The sequence below is a fragment of the Chlorocebus sabaeus genome, chromosome 11 (genome assembly GCF_047675955.1).
Source record: "Chlorocebus sabaeus isolate Y175 chromosome 11, mChlSab1.0.hap1, whole genome shotgun sequence".
Taxonomy (NCBI): Eukaryota; Metazoa; Chordata; class Mammalia; order Primates; family Cercopithecidae; genus Chlorocebus; species Chlorocebus sabaeus.
In genome coordinates this window covers 13,195,817-13,211,245 of record NC_132914.1, presented here as the reverse complement: position 1 = coordinate 13,211,245, position 15,429 = coordinate 13,195,817, and the positions used below count along the sequence as shown (strand labels likewise).

Genomic DNA, 15,429 nt, shown 5'->3' with positions numbered 1-15,429 from the left:
AGGTGAAAAAGGAATAACCAAAAATGAAATGAAGGACTCCAAAGAGGCAGAACGTAAGTAGTATGGTGCAGTGGGAAAGATGACTCACCTTCTAATACCATCTTGGTCATTAACTAACAGAAAGATATCTGGCAAATCCCATGTACACTCAAAGGTCCTTGGTTGCTTTATTTGCACAATGAAAGGGCTAAATCAGAGAAACCTCAGGGCCTTTCTGTAATCTTGTGTAATCGCACGGCTTTCCAAGGATTGCAATTTTTTCTTACCGGTTCATTTGAACCCCCCTCCATGCTTCACACTGGTTTACAGCAATACAGTATGCTTATCAATGCATCTAAGAATTAAAACAGGAGTTACCAGAATCATATCATGAATGTACTCTCAAGGCCTTTAAGCAAGCACACAGGAACTGTAACAAAATAAACCTTGTGGCTTTATCTTAGTTACGAAGGCGTTCTAATCTGTGAACATATTTACCCACTGACAGCAACTAGAATGAGGCCGAAAGAAGACCCAGCGCAGTGACAAGAGAAGCTCCAAAAGTCTGCTGCATCTTCCTGGGGCTGCGGATTTGCCACCGGCCTCGTCCCGCGCCCCCAGGAAAACCACACCTGGGGAGGAAGCACACTCCTTTCTTGTTGGCCTTTCAGTTACCCCACATTTCAATGATAGATGTAACCTAAAACAAAGTGTCTGTCAACTTGAATCTTTAACTAGAAATGAGGCAATATACAGGAAATCCCCCAAATCAGAGGCAGCCATGTATCCACAGCCTAGAAGCCAAGGACTAATGGTTTGCCACCATCCAACTTCACATTTCTCAAGACCCATGTTCCCCAGGCACGAGTATGCTATCCACAAAGCAGAATAAACAGTAAAATTCACTACAGAAATTCCCAAAACTACACATTCGTGACACGAAAGAAATCCTGCAGGGTTTGAAGGAAACCATAGTGGGCTAAAAAAATAAAAATTAAAAAATTAAAAAAAAATTTTTTTCTTTTTTTTTTTTTGCCTTGCCTCTATTTAGTTCTTCAACTTGGGTTGTTAAGAGCAGAGCTTAAAATCGGGCAATATTTAGACAGCTGCTGGTATCAAGTAATTTCATATGGGCCAATTCATGGCAATTAGGATAGGCCTTTCTCCTTAGTCATCATTTCTATTTAAAGCAATAACAAGAGCTAACACTACAGTGTCTAACTACATGGCAGGCGTGGTCCCTAGTACTGAACCAAGAACAACTGATTGAACCCTCACGAAAACCTGAGGTGGATGTCATTCTGTTCTCACTGAATGGAAAAGGAAACTGAGGCTCAGAAGAATTAAGGGACTTGCCTGAGGTCACACAGCTAGTCAGAGATGGAGCCAGGATTGAACCTTGGCAGTGTGGCTCTGGATTTTACACTCAGAACCGTTCTGCCAGACTGTCTGCAAATACAAGTTGCCCTGCCTCAGCTGAGCCCTCAAGGCCTTATGGCACTCATGACTGTATCCAGTCACCATGACCACTCAACTAATGACCCCCCTCTTCTCCACAGAGGATACACAAGCTGCTGGGTGTGACCGATCTGTGCCGGGGACCCTTCTGCCGTAAGCTTGCCTGTGCCCTCCCTGTTCTCTCAAAACCAATGTCCCACAGGGCTCCAACTCTTGCCTCCTCAGGGATCTCGCTCTAAGAATCCCCCTTTCTCCTTCATCTTTGATCTTGTCTCTTCTGCCTCTTCCCCCTCATCCTGTAAACATGTTCCAGTGCACCACCTGCAAAACGAAAATCCCCTTTGATCTTCATCCACTTCTAATTTAATTTTGGCCACTACCTCACCGTGTGACCTGGACAAAGTGCTTACTTTCTCTAAAAGGCTTTCATTTCTGCATCTGAATAATAAGAGCACTGGACCAGAGGGTCTCTAAGGTCCTTCCAATTCCAACCTTCCGTGGTTCTGAATGCAGAGATTTCTCTGAGCAAGCTCACCGAAACTCCGGCCAGTTTCTTCATTGTCCCTGAAGCCCCGAAGTTAATTTTCTTCTAAGACTGCCAAGCTGTTAGCCTGCACAATGCCCCCCTCTGCCTCTCATTTCCCAACTCCTGGGTTTTTTCCCCCAAATACCTAGCTTAAACCCCGTCTGCTCCAGGATATCCTGATCATTAACTCTTACAGAACTTTAGTTACACGAGCACCTCCTTCAACAGTGCCTTTTTCATACTTCTGTTCTGTGTATCTTCATTCCCTCATCGAGGCTAAACTCTCAAAGAGCAGGGACCAGGTTACATGTCTCTGGAACCCCCAAAGGACCTCCCACTAGGTGGGTCTGCAATAGCTGCTCAACAGTGCTGGCTGAGGGGCCATCCTATCGCCGTTAAAGAAACCAGTAGTCAAGGTACGTCACTAGACTCCCTGATTGTAAAGTAAATTACCTCCCTTCTTCTCCCTCACATACACAAGTCTGTAAACATAAACTTTTCATTCAAGAGCATCATCCAAATTTAACATAAGGAAAGCTTAGCCAACGCTCTGATTTTCTTTTATCTGAATCAGAAATAGTTATAGCCATGTTTCCCTTTGATGTAGACTTAAGTGATCACAGGTACTGTCATCTTAGGGACCTCTAGGTGGTCCCGGTTCTATACTTCCACTAACAGACATTCTCCATGGTTATTAAGTTCCCTCACTTTTCAACACATAGTATTATGTTACTTCCTCACCTTTCCAACCAAATTTCCAGGAAACATCTGGAATAATATCAGAGAGTTGGTGTTTGATCAAAACGACATCCTCTGCTTTACTCATTTGGAAGTGACTAATTTCAACCCTTAGGTCTGAAGTGAACATAGACGGATGGATATGATTCAGGACTTTGCTAATACTCACCACCAGAGATGCAACGGACACATTACACCACCAATGAAAGCCCCAAAACTGTGCTCACCTCCTCTGCCCGAGCGCCCTGCTGGCTATTGCTCGGTACTGTGAGTGCTGGTCTCTGTTTTGCAATAGTCCTGGGTAACTACTGACTATTCAAAGTGAATCCCAAACTTCTTCAAACAGAATTTCAAACTGTTTATTTTTTGAGACAGGGTCTTGCTCTGTCGCCCAGGCTGGAGTGGAGATCTCAGCTTATCGGAACCTCTTCTCACCTCCCAAGTAGCTGGGAATACAGGCACACACCTCTATGCCTGGAAATTTTTTTTTTTTGGTCTTTTTTGTAGAGATGAGGTTTCACCATGTTGCCCAGGCTGGTCTTGAACTCCTGGGCTCAAGCGATCTGCCTGCCTTGGCCTCCCAAAGTGCTGGGATTATAGGCATGAGCCATGTCGCCTGCCAAACTCAGTTTATTTTTAAATGAATGCTCCAAAACACTGGTTCTCACCTGGTTACATATTAGAATCACCTACTGCACCTTCATAAATAACAATACCCAACATCCCACCGCCCCAACCCTATCACCCTTCAAAGATTTTGATCTAATCTGTTTGGAGTGAGACCCAGACATCAGTCTTTTCTTAACAGCACCTCAGCTATACTGAATGAATTAAGGTATCATTGTTAAATATTTTAGGTATACAGCATTGTGACTATATTTTTCAAAAGGACTGAGTCATTCATTTGTGGAATTACCGGTAAAATTCAAAATAAGGTCTCCATTTAATTGTTAGTAATTTCCTGGTGGTCACTGTACGAAGCTTATGTAAAGTGTTAACTTTAGGGCAAGCTGCATGGGGCAGGGTATATAGGCACTCTCAAATTATTTCTGTGACTTAAGTCTAAAATTAATTCAAATTTAAAAGTTATTTTTAAAAAGAATCCTTCACTTCCAAAGATACATACTTAAATATTTATGAATGAAATCATGTCTGGGGATTTACTATAAAATATACAGTTGGGGGTGGCAGGGAGTAGGAATACGGATGAAACAGGAGTATTTGCAAGTTGATGATTGTAGTAGTGGCTGGTAATGAGTACATGAAGGTTCACTGTGTTACTCTGTCTTCTTCAGTATATGTGTAAAATTTCCCCTCACATATATGGGAGGGAAAAATTTCCGAGTAATTTTAACATGTAGCCAGGGCTGAGAAACACTGCTCTCAGGTCTTGAAAATGTGGTATAATAGAAGCTGTGTCTGGTATTTCCAGCTACAAAACACTTTCCCCAGCTCTGTGATATACAACTAGTCAGTTAATCTCTCTGTACTATACTTTGCTAAACTGCAAAGCAACAGATATGGATTAGAGGGTTTTTGTTGTTGTTGTTGTTGTTTTGTTTTTTTGAGATGAAATCTGGCTCTGTCATCCTGGTTGAAGTGCAGTGACACGATCTGGGCTCACTGTAACCTCCACTTTCCGGGTTCAAGTGATTCTTGTGCCTCAGCCTCCCAAGTAGCTGGGACTGCTGGCACGCACCACCACACCTGGCTAATTTTTGTATTTTTAGTAGAGACAGTGTTTCACAAAGTTGGCCAGGCTGGTCTTGAACTCAGAGGACTTTTTAAAAAGAATAAGCACCAAAAAGCCAATTTATTATTATTCTAAGATCTCCTCTCTGAGCATTAATGTCATAGTTAATTAACTTCTAGCACAACAGTAAAAAATGGTAAAGTCTGGCTGGGGGCAGTGGCTCACACCTGTAATCCCAGTGCTTTGGGAGGCTGAGGCAGGAGGATCGCTTGAGCTCAGGAGTTTGAAAATATCCTGGACAACACAGCCAGGCATGATGGCATACACCTGTAGTCCTAAGCTAGTCAGGAAACTGAGGTTGGAGAATCGCTTCTGCCCAGCAGTTCAAGGATGCAGTGAGCTATGAATGTATCACTAAACACCAGCCTCGGCGACAGTATGAGACTCTGTCTCTAAAAAAATTAAAAAGGTAAAGTCTTACATCTACAATAGTATTTCCCAAAGAATGTTCTAAAATCACTACTTTATGGGACGTTAATAGATGTTCCCTAAGATAAGTGTTCTGAGGTCAAATAAGTTTCAAAAGTCTGGCTTTCTTACTGCGAGACTCCTAAGAACTTTAAGTGAAATAATATGCTTTGTGATTTTACAAGCGGTGGTGAGGGAATATGCAAAACGTCTGACCTTCTTTACATGGGACTAGTTTTGTAGAACTTATTTTAGAAATAGTGCTTAAGACCACTGGTTCCCACATCCCAGCTAACAGAGGGTGGCATCAGTATCATTTGGTAATGATACATGATACTAATACAGTATCATGTATTAGTCTGTTCTCATGTTGCCCATAAAGACATACAGAAGACTGGGTAATTTATAAAGGAAAGAGGGTTTAATTGACTCACAGTTCCACATGGCTTGGGAGGCGTCACAATCATGGTGGAAGGTGAAGAAAGAGCAAAGTCACATCTTACATGGCGACAGGTAAGAGAGCTTGTGTAGGGGAACTCCCCTTTATAAAACCATCAGATCTCGTAAGACTTATTCACTATCATGAGAACAGCATGGGAAAGAGCCTCCCACAAGATTCAGTTACCTCCCACTGGGTCCCTCCCATGACATGTGGGAATTACGGAAGCTACAATTCAAGAGGAGATTTGGGTGGGGACAGCCAAACCATATTATCTTACTAAAATAATGATGATTCACAGACCACACCTAGACATACTGGGAGGAGGGGAGAACTAAGTATTAAAACAAACAAAAAACCCACATGATGCCAATGAACAGTCATGTTTGGAAATTAAAGCTTGGTAGACCATAATATAGTAAAATAAGTTTATAATATCTGCAAAGCCACATCAATGAAAAGCAATATCAAAGGTCATGTTTAATAGTTTTCCAAATAATAGCATTTAACCCATGAGAGAAAAGTATATGCATGCAACATTTTATGAAAGCTAAGTACTAAAATGTTGGAGACGTTGGCAAATTTAAATCTGTCAATACAACTAATGATTACTTTGTAGTCTCAAGGATGTACTACCTCCATTGCTAAATAAAAATCGTTAATCTGCAGTGATTCTTGCCCCATCGCTTGTTTCTCCATGTCCATCATCTTCTCTCACCAGAGTTAAAGGGCCATGTTGTTAAACAAATCTGGGAGTGCCATTCACGTAAGTGGTTTCTCCAATAAACAGCTCCTAACATTTCCTTGATATTACAGTACATCGAGGTGTCAGAAATATAAAGCTTTTCTTGACTGAAAACTTTGGAAAATGTATTCACTTATTCCTTTGTGCCCCTAGAACTGTGCTATGCAGCAGCTGGTCAATGATACATTTAAGTGCTTAAAGGAAGTACCTATTTACTGCGATTGATAATTATACAACATTTGCAGCATGCTCTTCAGTTTACTAAGTACTTTCACATGAATTACATTGCTTCTTTCCTTTAAAAACTTTGCGGGTTAAATAGGCGTAATTGTTTCCATAAAACCATTAAGAATCACTGGAGCTTTTCGTATCAAGACTCCTGCTTTGAAAGAAATTATAATGTACTGGGAAACAAAATATAAATTACACACAGGAAACGATTACAGTCAATTCAAAGATAGAATGGTGGCTAGAGCAAATTAGTATGACAAGACTTTACACAAACTAATAATAGCTAACACTTACTGAGCAATCTGTCACTCAACCCTTAGGGTAAGTTACTACTATTAGCCCCATTTTTCACATGAGGAAACTGAGACAAAGAGAAAGAAGTTAAGCAGCTTGGCCAAGCAAATCGGTGGTGATCACGATTCAAACTCTAAATTAGCCCAGCTCTGTGGACCACTATTTTCATCATCACATTTTACCGCTAGGAAAAAGCAATCTCCTCAAAGCAATAGTGACAAATGTCAGGTTTTAAGACGGCATCCAGAGTTGCAGAGAATCATAATAACCAGTCAGTAATGTTATTTTCCCGGAGCACATTACCTCTTTGATACGTTTAACCAAAGCATTCTGGTCAAAAGCAACAGCCTCTGCACACTGATGCAGGTGATCTTGATATCGGAGGCAGAGTTGCAACACCTGCTGAGAGTCCAGTTTCTCCAATTTGGCATTTGTTGGGGAAGTCTGGCCACTCAACAGCCCTTCGAAGGAGAAAAAAATGAAATTAAATTAAAATGACTGCTAACAAACTTGTGAATAAAGTAGTTTAATAAGTTCACTGAAGACAGTAAGACTTCAATTTAATCTTCCACTTTTTGCTATATGTTAATGACAATTGTTGCAATTATTATTTATGAAGCATCTGTTATGTGCCAAGCACTTTTGCTAACTGCTTCCTGTGCACTATTTTTCATATTCACAACTGCCCTGGAAAGTGAGGTATTATTAGCTCCATTTACACAGGAGGAAGCCAAGACGCAGAGAAGTTAAGTAACTTTCCAAAAGTTGCATAGCTAGTGAGTGGTTTCTCCAAGAACAGAGCTCCTGACCTTATCACCTCACTTCAAGGTACTAGGAATATAAATCCGGTATTAATTGAAAATGTGGGCTGGGCGCGGTGGCTCACGCCTGTAATCCCAGCACTTTGGGAGGCCAAGACACGCGGATCACGAGGTCAGGAGATCAAGACCATCCTAACACGGTGAAACCCCATCTCTACTAAAAATACAAAAATTAGCCAGACGCGGTGGCGGGCGCCTGTAGTCCCAGCTACACAGGAGGCTGAGGCAGGAGAATGGCGTGAACCCGGGAGGCGGAGCTTGCAGTGAGAGCAGATCTCACCTGTGCAACAGAGCAAGACTCTGTCTCAAAAAAAAAAAAAGAAAAGAAAAGAAAAGAAAATGTGTGAATATAATTTTTTAAAATAATTAAAATGGTTTTCTGAAAAACTGAGAAAAAAATCAAATGTATACAGAAACTGCTAGGAGATGCTAAAATGAAGACATTTAACAAGTAAACAGACTGTCAGCTAACAGGCCAGAAACTCATTCTTTACATTTTCTTTCAACACCAGTTTAGCCATGTAGCCATTAATCTCCCCTATATTTGCATAGAGGATTATATTTTCATAGGTATGTAGCAGGGCAATTAATAGCATTTTCAGGAGAAGAAATCAATTGAAGAGGCCAAATGATGCCCACATTCACAAAGCAAAGCACAGTCTAGAAATTAAGCCTATTGCTTTCTGCCAAAGAAACAATTCTCAATTATCAGAACCCCTACACTCTCAAAAATTACCAAGGACCCCAAAGAGCTTTTATGTGAGTTATATCTTTTGATATTCACCTATAAAAATTAAAATGGAGAACATTCTTAAATATTATATCATTTAAATATAATGATAACCCCTTTATACATTAACAAAAATAACATTTTAAGGAAAATATTCTTCCAAAACAAAAAAGTGAAATGATGCCACTGGTTTATTTTTTTAAATGTCTTTTTAATGTCTGCCTTAATAGAAAACAGCTGGAATCTCATAGCTGCTTCTGCATTTAATCTGTTGCCATTTCACATCATTGAGCCTCTGGAAAACTCCACTGGACACTTGTGTAAGAGAATGAGCATGATTTGCAAATAATGTCTAAGTATTATTACAAAAATAGTTTTGACTTCAGAGATTCCCTAGCAGGGTCTTGGGGATCCCAGTGATCCCCCTACCATATGCCAGGCCACTCTGTCTCATAGCAGAGCCAATGCTACAGCATAAGGAACACAGAATACATATGACAGTAGGTCACGTGCAGGGCACAGCAAAGCTTTTTTTTTTTTTTTTTTTTTTTAATGAGACAGAGTCTTGCTCTGTTGCCCATGTGGAGTGCGGTGGCGCGATCTCAGTTCACTGCAACCTTGACCTCCTGGACCCAAGCCTTCCTACCTCAGCCTCCAGAGTAGCTGAGACCACAGGCACTTGTTACCACACCCAGCTAGTTTTTGTATTTTTAGTAGAGATGGGGTTTTGCTGCCCAGGTTGGTCTCAAACTTCTGGGCTCAAGCGATCCTCCTGCCTCAGGGTGAGCCACCTCACCTGGCCAAAGCTCATCTTGGGAACCCTTCCCCACTGTCCCCAACCACCAACATCCACCCCACACTGTTCTGATATATTAGAGCTGAAGCCAGTATTCTTTCCCTCCAGACAGGCTGTACGAAGGGCTACCCAGCGGGGCTGTCCCAGAGAATCCTGGGAAATGCTGGTCGATGCTCTCAGATCTTCTGAGACAGAGCAGAGTACAGGGCTGGAACCCAAGGCACTGCTAGGCTCCTCCACATTCCACTGCTCAGCCGCTGCACTGCAAGTCCTAACACAGGAGAGCACCAGTTACTTGAACTGAATCTGCTTCCAGGCAGTATGTTTTGGTGAATCCAGTATTAGCAGAAATTGGGACTTTTTAATTGAAATTTTTATTGAGACCTATGTACAGAATCCCGTGCCCCCTTTACCCAATTTCCCTCAATGGTAACATCTTGTAAAACTATGGTACAATATCACAACCAGGATATTGACATAGATATAATCCATATATACAATCTGATCTTATTCAGATTTCCTACCCATCCCTCCCTTTTTTGGTTTAGAGATGGTATCTCCCTTTGTTGCTGAGGCTGGCCTCAAACTCCTGAGCTCAAGAGATCCTCCCACCTCAGCCTCCCAAGTAGCTGGGACTACCAGAGTACGCCGCTGCACCTGGGCAGATTTCCTTTTTTTTTGAGACACGGTCTCGCTCTGTCTTCCAGGTTGGAGCACAGTGGAATGATCTCCTCAGCTCACTGCAACCTTGTTCAAGCAATTTTCATGCCTCAGGCTCCTGAGTAGCTAGGATTACAGGCATGTGCCACCATTCCTGCCTAATTTTTGTATTTTTTAGTAGAGACAGGGTTTCACCATGTTGGCCAGGCTAATCTCAAACTCCTGACCTAAGGTGATCTGCCTGCCTCAGCCTTCCAAAGTGCTGGGATTATAGGCATGAGCCACTGTGCCCGGCCCAGATTTCCTCATTTTATTTGCACTCATTTGTGTCTGTATTTAGTTCTGCACAACTTTTCCCCATACACAGGTTCATGTATTCACCACTATGGTCAGATGCTGAAAAGTTCCATCACCACAAAGATTTCTTGTGCTGCTTTTATAACTAGACCTACCCCAACTCTTCCTCTCATCCCCCTTTCCATCTTTAAAACACTGTTAACCATTAATCCGTTCACCATTTCTAACATTTTGTCCTTTCAAAAGTGTTATATAAATGAAATAATATATCATGTAAGCTTTTGGGATTGGATCTTTTTATTTGCCCAAAATAAAACTTTAGAGATTTGTCTATGTTGTTGATATATCAATCGTTAATTCTTTTTTTAATTCTGAGTAGTATTCCATGGTATACACGTATCAGAGTCTGTTTCACCATTCACCCACTGGAGGACATCTGGGTTGTTTCCAGTTCGGGGCTATTACAAGCAAGTCTGCTGTGAGCTGTCATGTACAGGTTTTTGTGTAAACAGAAGTTTTCATTTCTCTGGGATAAATGCCCAAGAATGCGACTGCTGGGTCATATGGTAATTTCATGTTTAGTTGTATAAGAAACTGTCAGTTTCCCAGAGTGCCTGTACCAAGAAAATGGGAATTCTACAGACCACTAAAATCTCCTAACAAAACTATCAAGGGCTACCCTATCACTGACGAGAAATACATTTCCAGGAAAGCAAACCTGGGGGAAGATACCAAAAGTGTTTTGCTGTCAATCCGAAATTGAAAGAGGAAAAGAGGAAGGAGGCACCATGGAAAAAGGAATGAATGATTGTGTGCCATTAATAGTGAACCAGGATAACGCAAAAGCCATCAAGGAAACAGTGATAAATTTAACCATACACAAACCAAGACTCCTCATGACAACAAACACAAGTTAAAATTTAAAATACAAAAAGAATACTCCAAATCTGGGGAAAATTAAAAACCTGCAGAGACCCCAGGAAGCCTTTTTCCTCCTATTGTGATAACTCATATCACATAGGGTAAACTTCCTAATACATAAGAAGTGCCTAGAAATTGGCAAATAAGGCTGGGCACGGTGGTTCACACCTGTAATCCCAGCACTTTGGGAGGCTGAGGCAGGCAGATCACCTGAGGTCAGGAGTTCAAGACCAGCCTGGCCAACCACGGTGAAACCCCATCTCTACTAAAAATACAAAAAGTAGCTGGGCGTGGTGGCATGCGCCTGCAGTCCCAGCTACTTGGGAGGCTGAGGCAGAAGACTCTCTTGAACCCGGAAAGCAAAGGCTGAAGTGAGCCAAGATCGCGACTCCATCTCGGAAAGGAAAGGGAAAGGGAAAGGGAAAGGGGAAGGGGAAGGGGAAGGGGAAGGGAAAAGGAAAGGAAAAAGAAAAGAAATTGGCAAATTAAAAATGAGCAAAAGGGCCGGGCGTGGTAGCTCACGCCTGTAATCCTAGCACTTTGGGAGGCCGAGGTGGGCAGATCACGAGGTCAAGAGATCAAGACCATCCTGGCCAACATGGTAAAACCCTGTCTCTACTAAAAATACAAAAATGAGTTGGGCATGGTGGCAGGCGCCTGTATTCCCAGCTACTCAGGAGGCTGAGGCAGGAGAAACACTTGAACCCACAGGCTGAGCTTGCAGTGAGCCGAGATCATGCCACTGCACTTCAGCCTAGGCAACAGAGCAAGACTCCATCTCAAAAAAACAAAAACAAAAAAACAAAAACATTAGCAAAAGAAAGATGAACAAAAGATATGAAAAGATATTTCACAGAAAAGGAAATACCAATACCTCAAACTATAAAAAAAAAAAAGCACAACCTCACTTATAGTAAGAAAAACAAATGGAAACTTTACCGCAAGCCCATTTTTCACCTGTCAAATCGGTAAAAATGAAAAGCATGAAAAATACTTTGTAGGTGGAGCTGCGAGGAAACTGGCTTTGCTGCTTAGCGTGTAAGTTGTTAACACCATATGGAGGAGGGCAACTTGGCATGGATAACAAAATTACAAATGCATAGCCTCTGATGCAACAACTTCACCACTAGGAATTTACACACACAGTAGCACACATGCTAAATGATGTCTAATGTATATACAAGAGTGTTCACTGCAGCAGTGATTGTAACAGCAAAGGTCAGCAAACACCGCAATGTCCTGGAATAGAGGGTTTGTTAATTAAATCAAGGTAAATCTACAAATGGTATTACATGAACAAAGAAAAGAATGAGGGCGCTCTCTAGGTACTTACATGGAAAAAAATCTCCATAAGACATAATTTTTTTAAAGGTATACAGATGCATAGAGTGTGCTATCATTGCATAAAAATGGGGGTTGGGGTGCAAGTAAATAAGAGTATACGTTCAGATTTGCTTATATTTACATAAATAAACTCTGAAATGATATATAAGAATTACATGGAGGCAAGGGGTAAGGAGGGGGAATTTCACAGTATATTTTTAACAGAACTTTTTAAACCAAATGAATGCATTTCCCCCTTAAATATTTTTTAAATAAATAAACTCATTTTAACAAAAAGTAGCTGAGGTCTTTCCTCATCTATGAGTAAGACCTTTAGAGGCAGTTCTCCCTTCTTCACCCATCCCAAGTGCCCCCTACTCTACAAGTAAAAACCTCATCTTTAATTCTCACCAAAGTTCATATGGCCGAACACATCTTAAAACATTTTCTCGGCTGGGCATGGTGGCTCATGTCTGTAAGCCCAGAACTCTGGGAGGCCGTAGCACGAGGTCAGGAGATCGAGACCATCCTGGCTAACATGGTGAAACCCCGTCTCTACTAAAAATACAAAAAATTTAGCCGGGCGTGGTGGTGGGGGCCTGTAGTCGCAGCTACTTGGGAGGCTGAGGCAGGAGAATGGCGTAAACTCAGAAGGCAGAGCTTGCAGTGAGCCGAGATCATGCCACTGCACTCCAGCCCGGGGAACAGAGCAAGACTCCGTCTCAAAAAAAAAAAAAAAAAAAAAAAATTTCTCTAAAGTGATTAAAGTGGTATAACAAACGGTGAGCTGGTTGAAGACAGGGACCACATTTTGCTTATCTTTTATCTCATGTCTAGTATAGCACCTGGTACACAAAATGTTCTCTTACCCTAGTAAGAGTATGCAGTGCTATTGCTGGAATTCCAAGGAAAGTATAAGTCTAGGAAGATATTAGGAGGAAAAAGGCTTCTCAGGGTCTCTGTAGGCTGCATATATGCCTAAGAGTGAGTCTTTGTCTCAGTCTGAATCTGCTCTTCTAACATGCATGAGGAAGCTCTTCCATGCTTCAGAAGACTTTTGGGAGCCTGAATTGCAGAATGAGGTGGAGGAAGGCTACAGGGCCACCCCAAGCTGCCAGGTGGCTCAAGCAGAGGGCCCAGAAGCCAACCTTAGCTCACAAAATAAAACTCTCACTTCTACCTCTTGAGAAAAAGGTGGAGGGTGAGGGAAATGAGCAAAGTATGAGGGGGATTTTGAGAAGGCTGCCAGGTCTAACAGGCACACTAGGGTGTTCAAATTAAGTTGCCTAGCCAACTTCAAAATCAAAGGAATTATACTTTAAGTCATTCTTATAAATCACAATTGCACCTTCCCTCTAACCATCTATAAACAAAACCCAGGTGCATGAGTCTATCCTCAGAATGTGCTTCCTTGACTCATAGGAATCTCCATAAACCCACCGCAAATCCTGCCCCAGGTCATAGAAGGAGCAAGACAGGACAGAGAAAAGAAGAAGATGGGCCACATTATCCATTCCTGAAGCAACAAAGTTGTGGCAACCCAGGCAAACTCTAGAGGCATTGGATACAATGTTTTCCCATCACCCTCTTGTGCCAGGAAACCATCTCCCTCTAGTATTGATAGTTACGCCTCTCCTGCATCTTCTGAAAGTAGAGAGAAGGACAGAAAGCTGGGTAAATTTAGAGATGGTAAATTTTGTCATTTTTAGGAGACCATAAACTGCCAGCCCTCTGAAGTGTTTCATTCTGAATGCACGTTAAGATTTTTTAAATTTTTGGAATGCTTTCAATGAGTTGTCCACTTGCCTGTTTGCTCAGTCCCCACCATCTCCCTCCTGTCTAATGCCTGGCAGCTCTACTCACCCATATTACCCGCCTGGCCTCTGCGAGCCTCTGGAGTTATACTCCTATTTTAATTATTTCCTACCCACTCCAATAATTACCTAAACCCTTACCATTAATAGAGAATGAACCACATACCACCCTTGTAATTATTTTTTGTATAGTTTTATAAATGTTATTTATACTTAGGACTTTTCTGCTTTACCCTTTATTATGAAAATGTTTAAATGTAGAAAAGTAGGGAAAAAATGTATACCCAAATACGCACCATCTAGATTCAACAACTAATATTTTGTCATATCTACTTCATCTCACTATATAATTTTTTTCTTTTACTGAGCCGTTAAAAAAAACATAACATCATGACACTTCACTCTTAATGAGAAGAATGTTGATCCACGTACTTATGGTTAGTTTTTCATGTTAAAGAGAAGAAGTTTCTAAATTACATGTTCCTTACAGTTAAGGAACAGGGCCATTGCCTTCAGTTTTCCACTTCTTTAGTTTAACATGGTGATGCAACCAAAGATGTTTATTGAGTTAAAAACCTGATCTAACAGATTCCATATATTAAGGGTTAGGTTTGCAAATGGTAAATACTGGAGATATTTCCTAAGATCCTGTTTAAACCACTTTGTTTATAAAAGAATGAGGAGTAGGCTCCAGGGAGTGAGTGAAGACCAAGACTGAATATTCCACGGATCCAGCAAACTACCATCTGTACCCACCTCTTTGTGTAAAGTGCTGAGTGGAAAAATCATCAGGGTTAGAAGTGTGGGAAATATTTTGCTGAGTGATCTTTTTCATTCTGAAATGTCAGGTGGGAGGAAACCCCCAGTTTTTCTATAGCACAGTGCAGAGCCACATAATACCAAACCGAATTCCTTAACTCTGAGAGGCTTAGATACTTCTCGGACTAGAAATCAGTATTACACATAATGGGGCACATAACAAGCTCCATTTCCTGCTACAGAATCCAGGAAGTCGAAATTAAATATCACTTTGACAAAAGTTACTGTGAAGGTACAATTAAACATCAGATTCTGAAAAAAGAAATTCCCCTGTATGGACTGAATGTGTGTGTTCCCCCAAATTTCCTATGTTGAAATCCTAATCCCCAGTGTAATGGTATTAGGAGGTGGGGACCTTAAAGGGTGAGTATATCATGAATGTGGAGGCTTCATGAATGGGACTAGTGTCACTAGAAGAAGAGACATGAGAGCCTCCCTTCACTCTTTCTGTTCCCGGCCATGTGAGGCCACAGCAAGAAGATGGCCATCTGCAAACCAGGGAGCAGGTCCCCAGCAGAGGCAAATCTGCCGGCACCTTGACCTTGGATTTCTCAGCCACCAGAACTATCAGAGATAAATGCTTGTTGTTTAAGCCACCCAGTTTATGGTATTCTGTTATAGTAGCCCAAACTGACTATGATACCCCCAAAACTAATAAGAAATTTATTTTTGAGTCT

At 41.4% G+C, this 15,429-nt stretch overlaps 1 protein-coding gene across 3 annotated transcripts in view; it reads right to left on the bottom strand.

The window, feature by feature from the left end:
* BORCS5 (BLOC-1 related complex subunit 5) overlaps positions 1–15,429 on the bottom strand; it is a 106,738-nt gene that overhangs the window by 22,104 nt on the left and 69,205 nt on the right. For 2 of the 3 annotated variants that reach the window (XM_007967698.3, XM_007967697.3), the window contains exon 3: positions 6,875–7,032. The exons of the other annotated variant lie outside the window; for it this stretch is intronic. In XM_007967698.3, the coding sequence (XP_007965889.3) occupies positions 6,875–7,032 (158 nt within the window). The remainder of the gene's footprint in view (positions 1–6,874; positions 7,033–15,429) is intronic. 3 annotated transcript variants of the gene reach the window in all.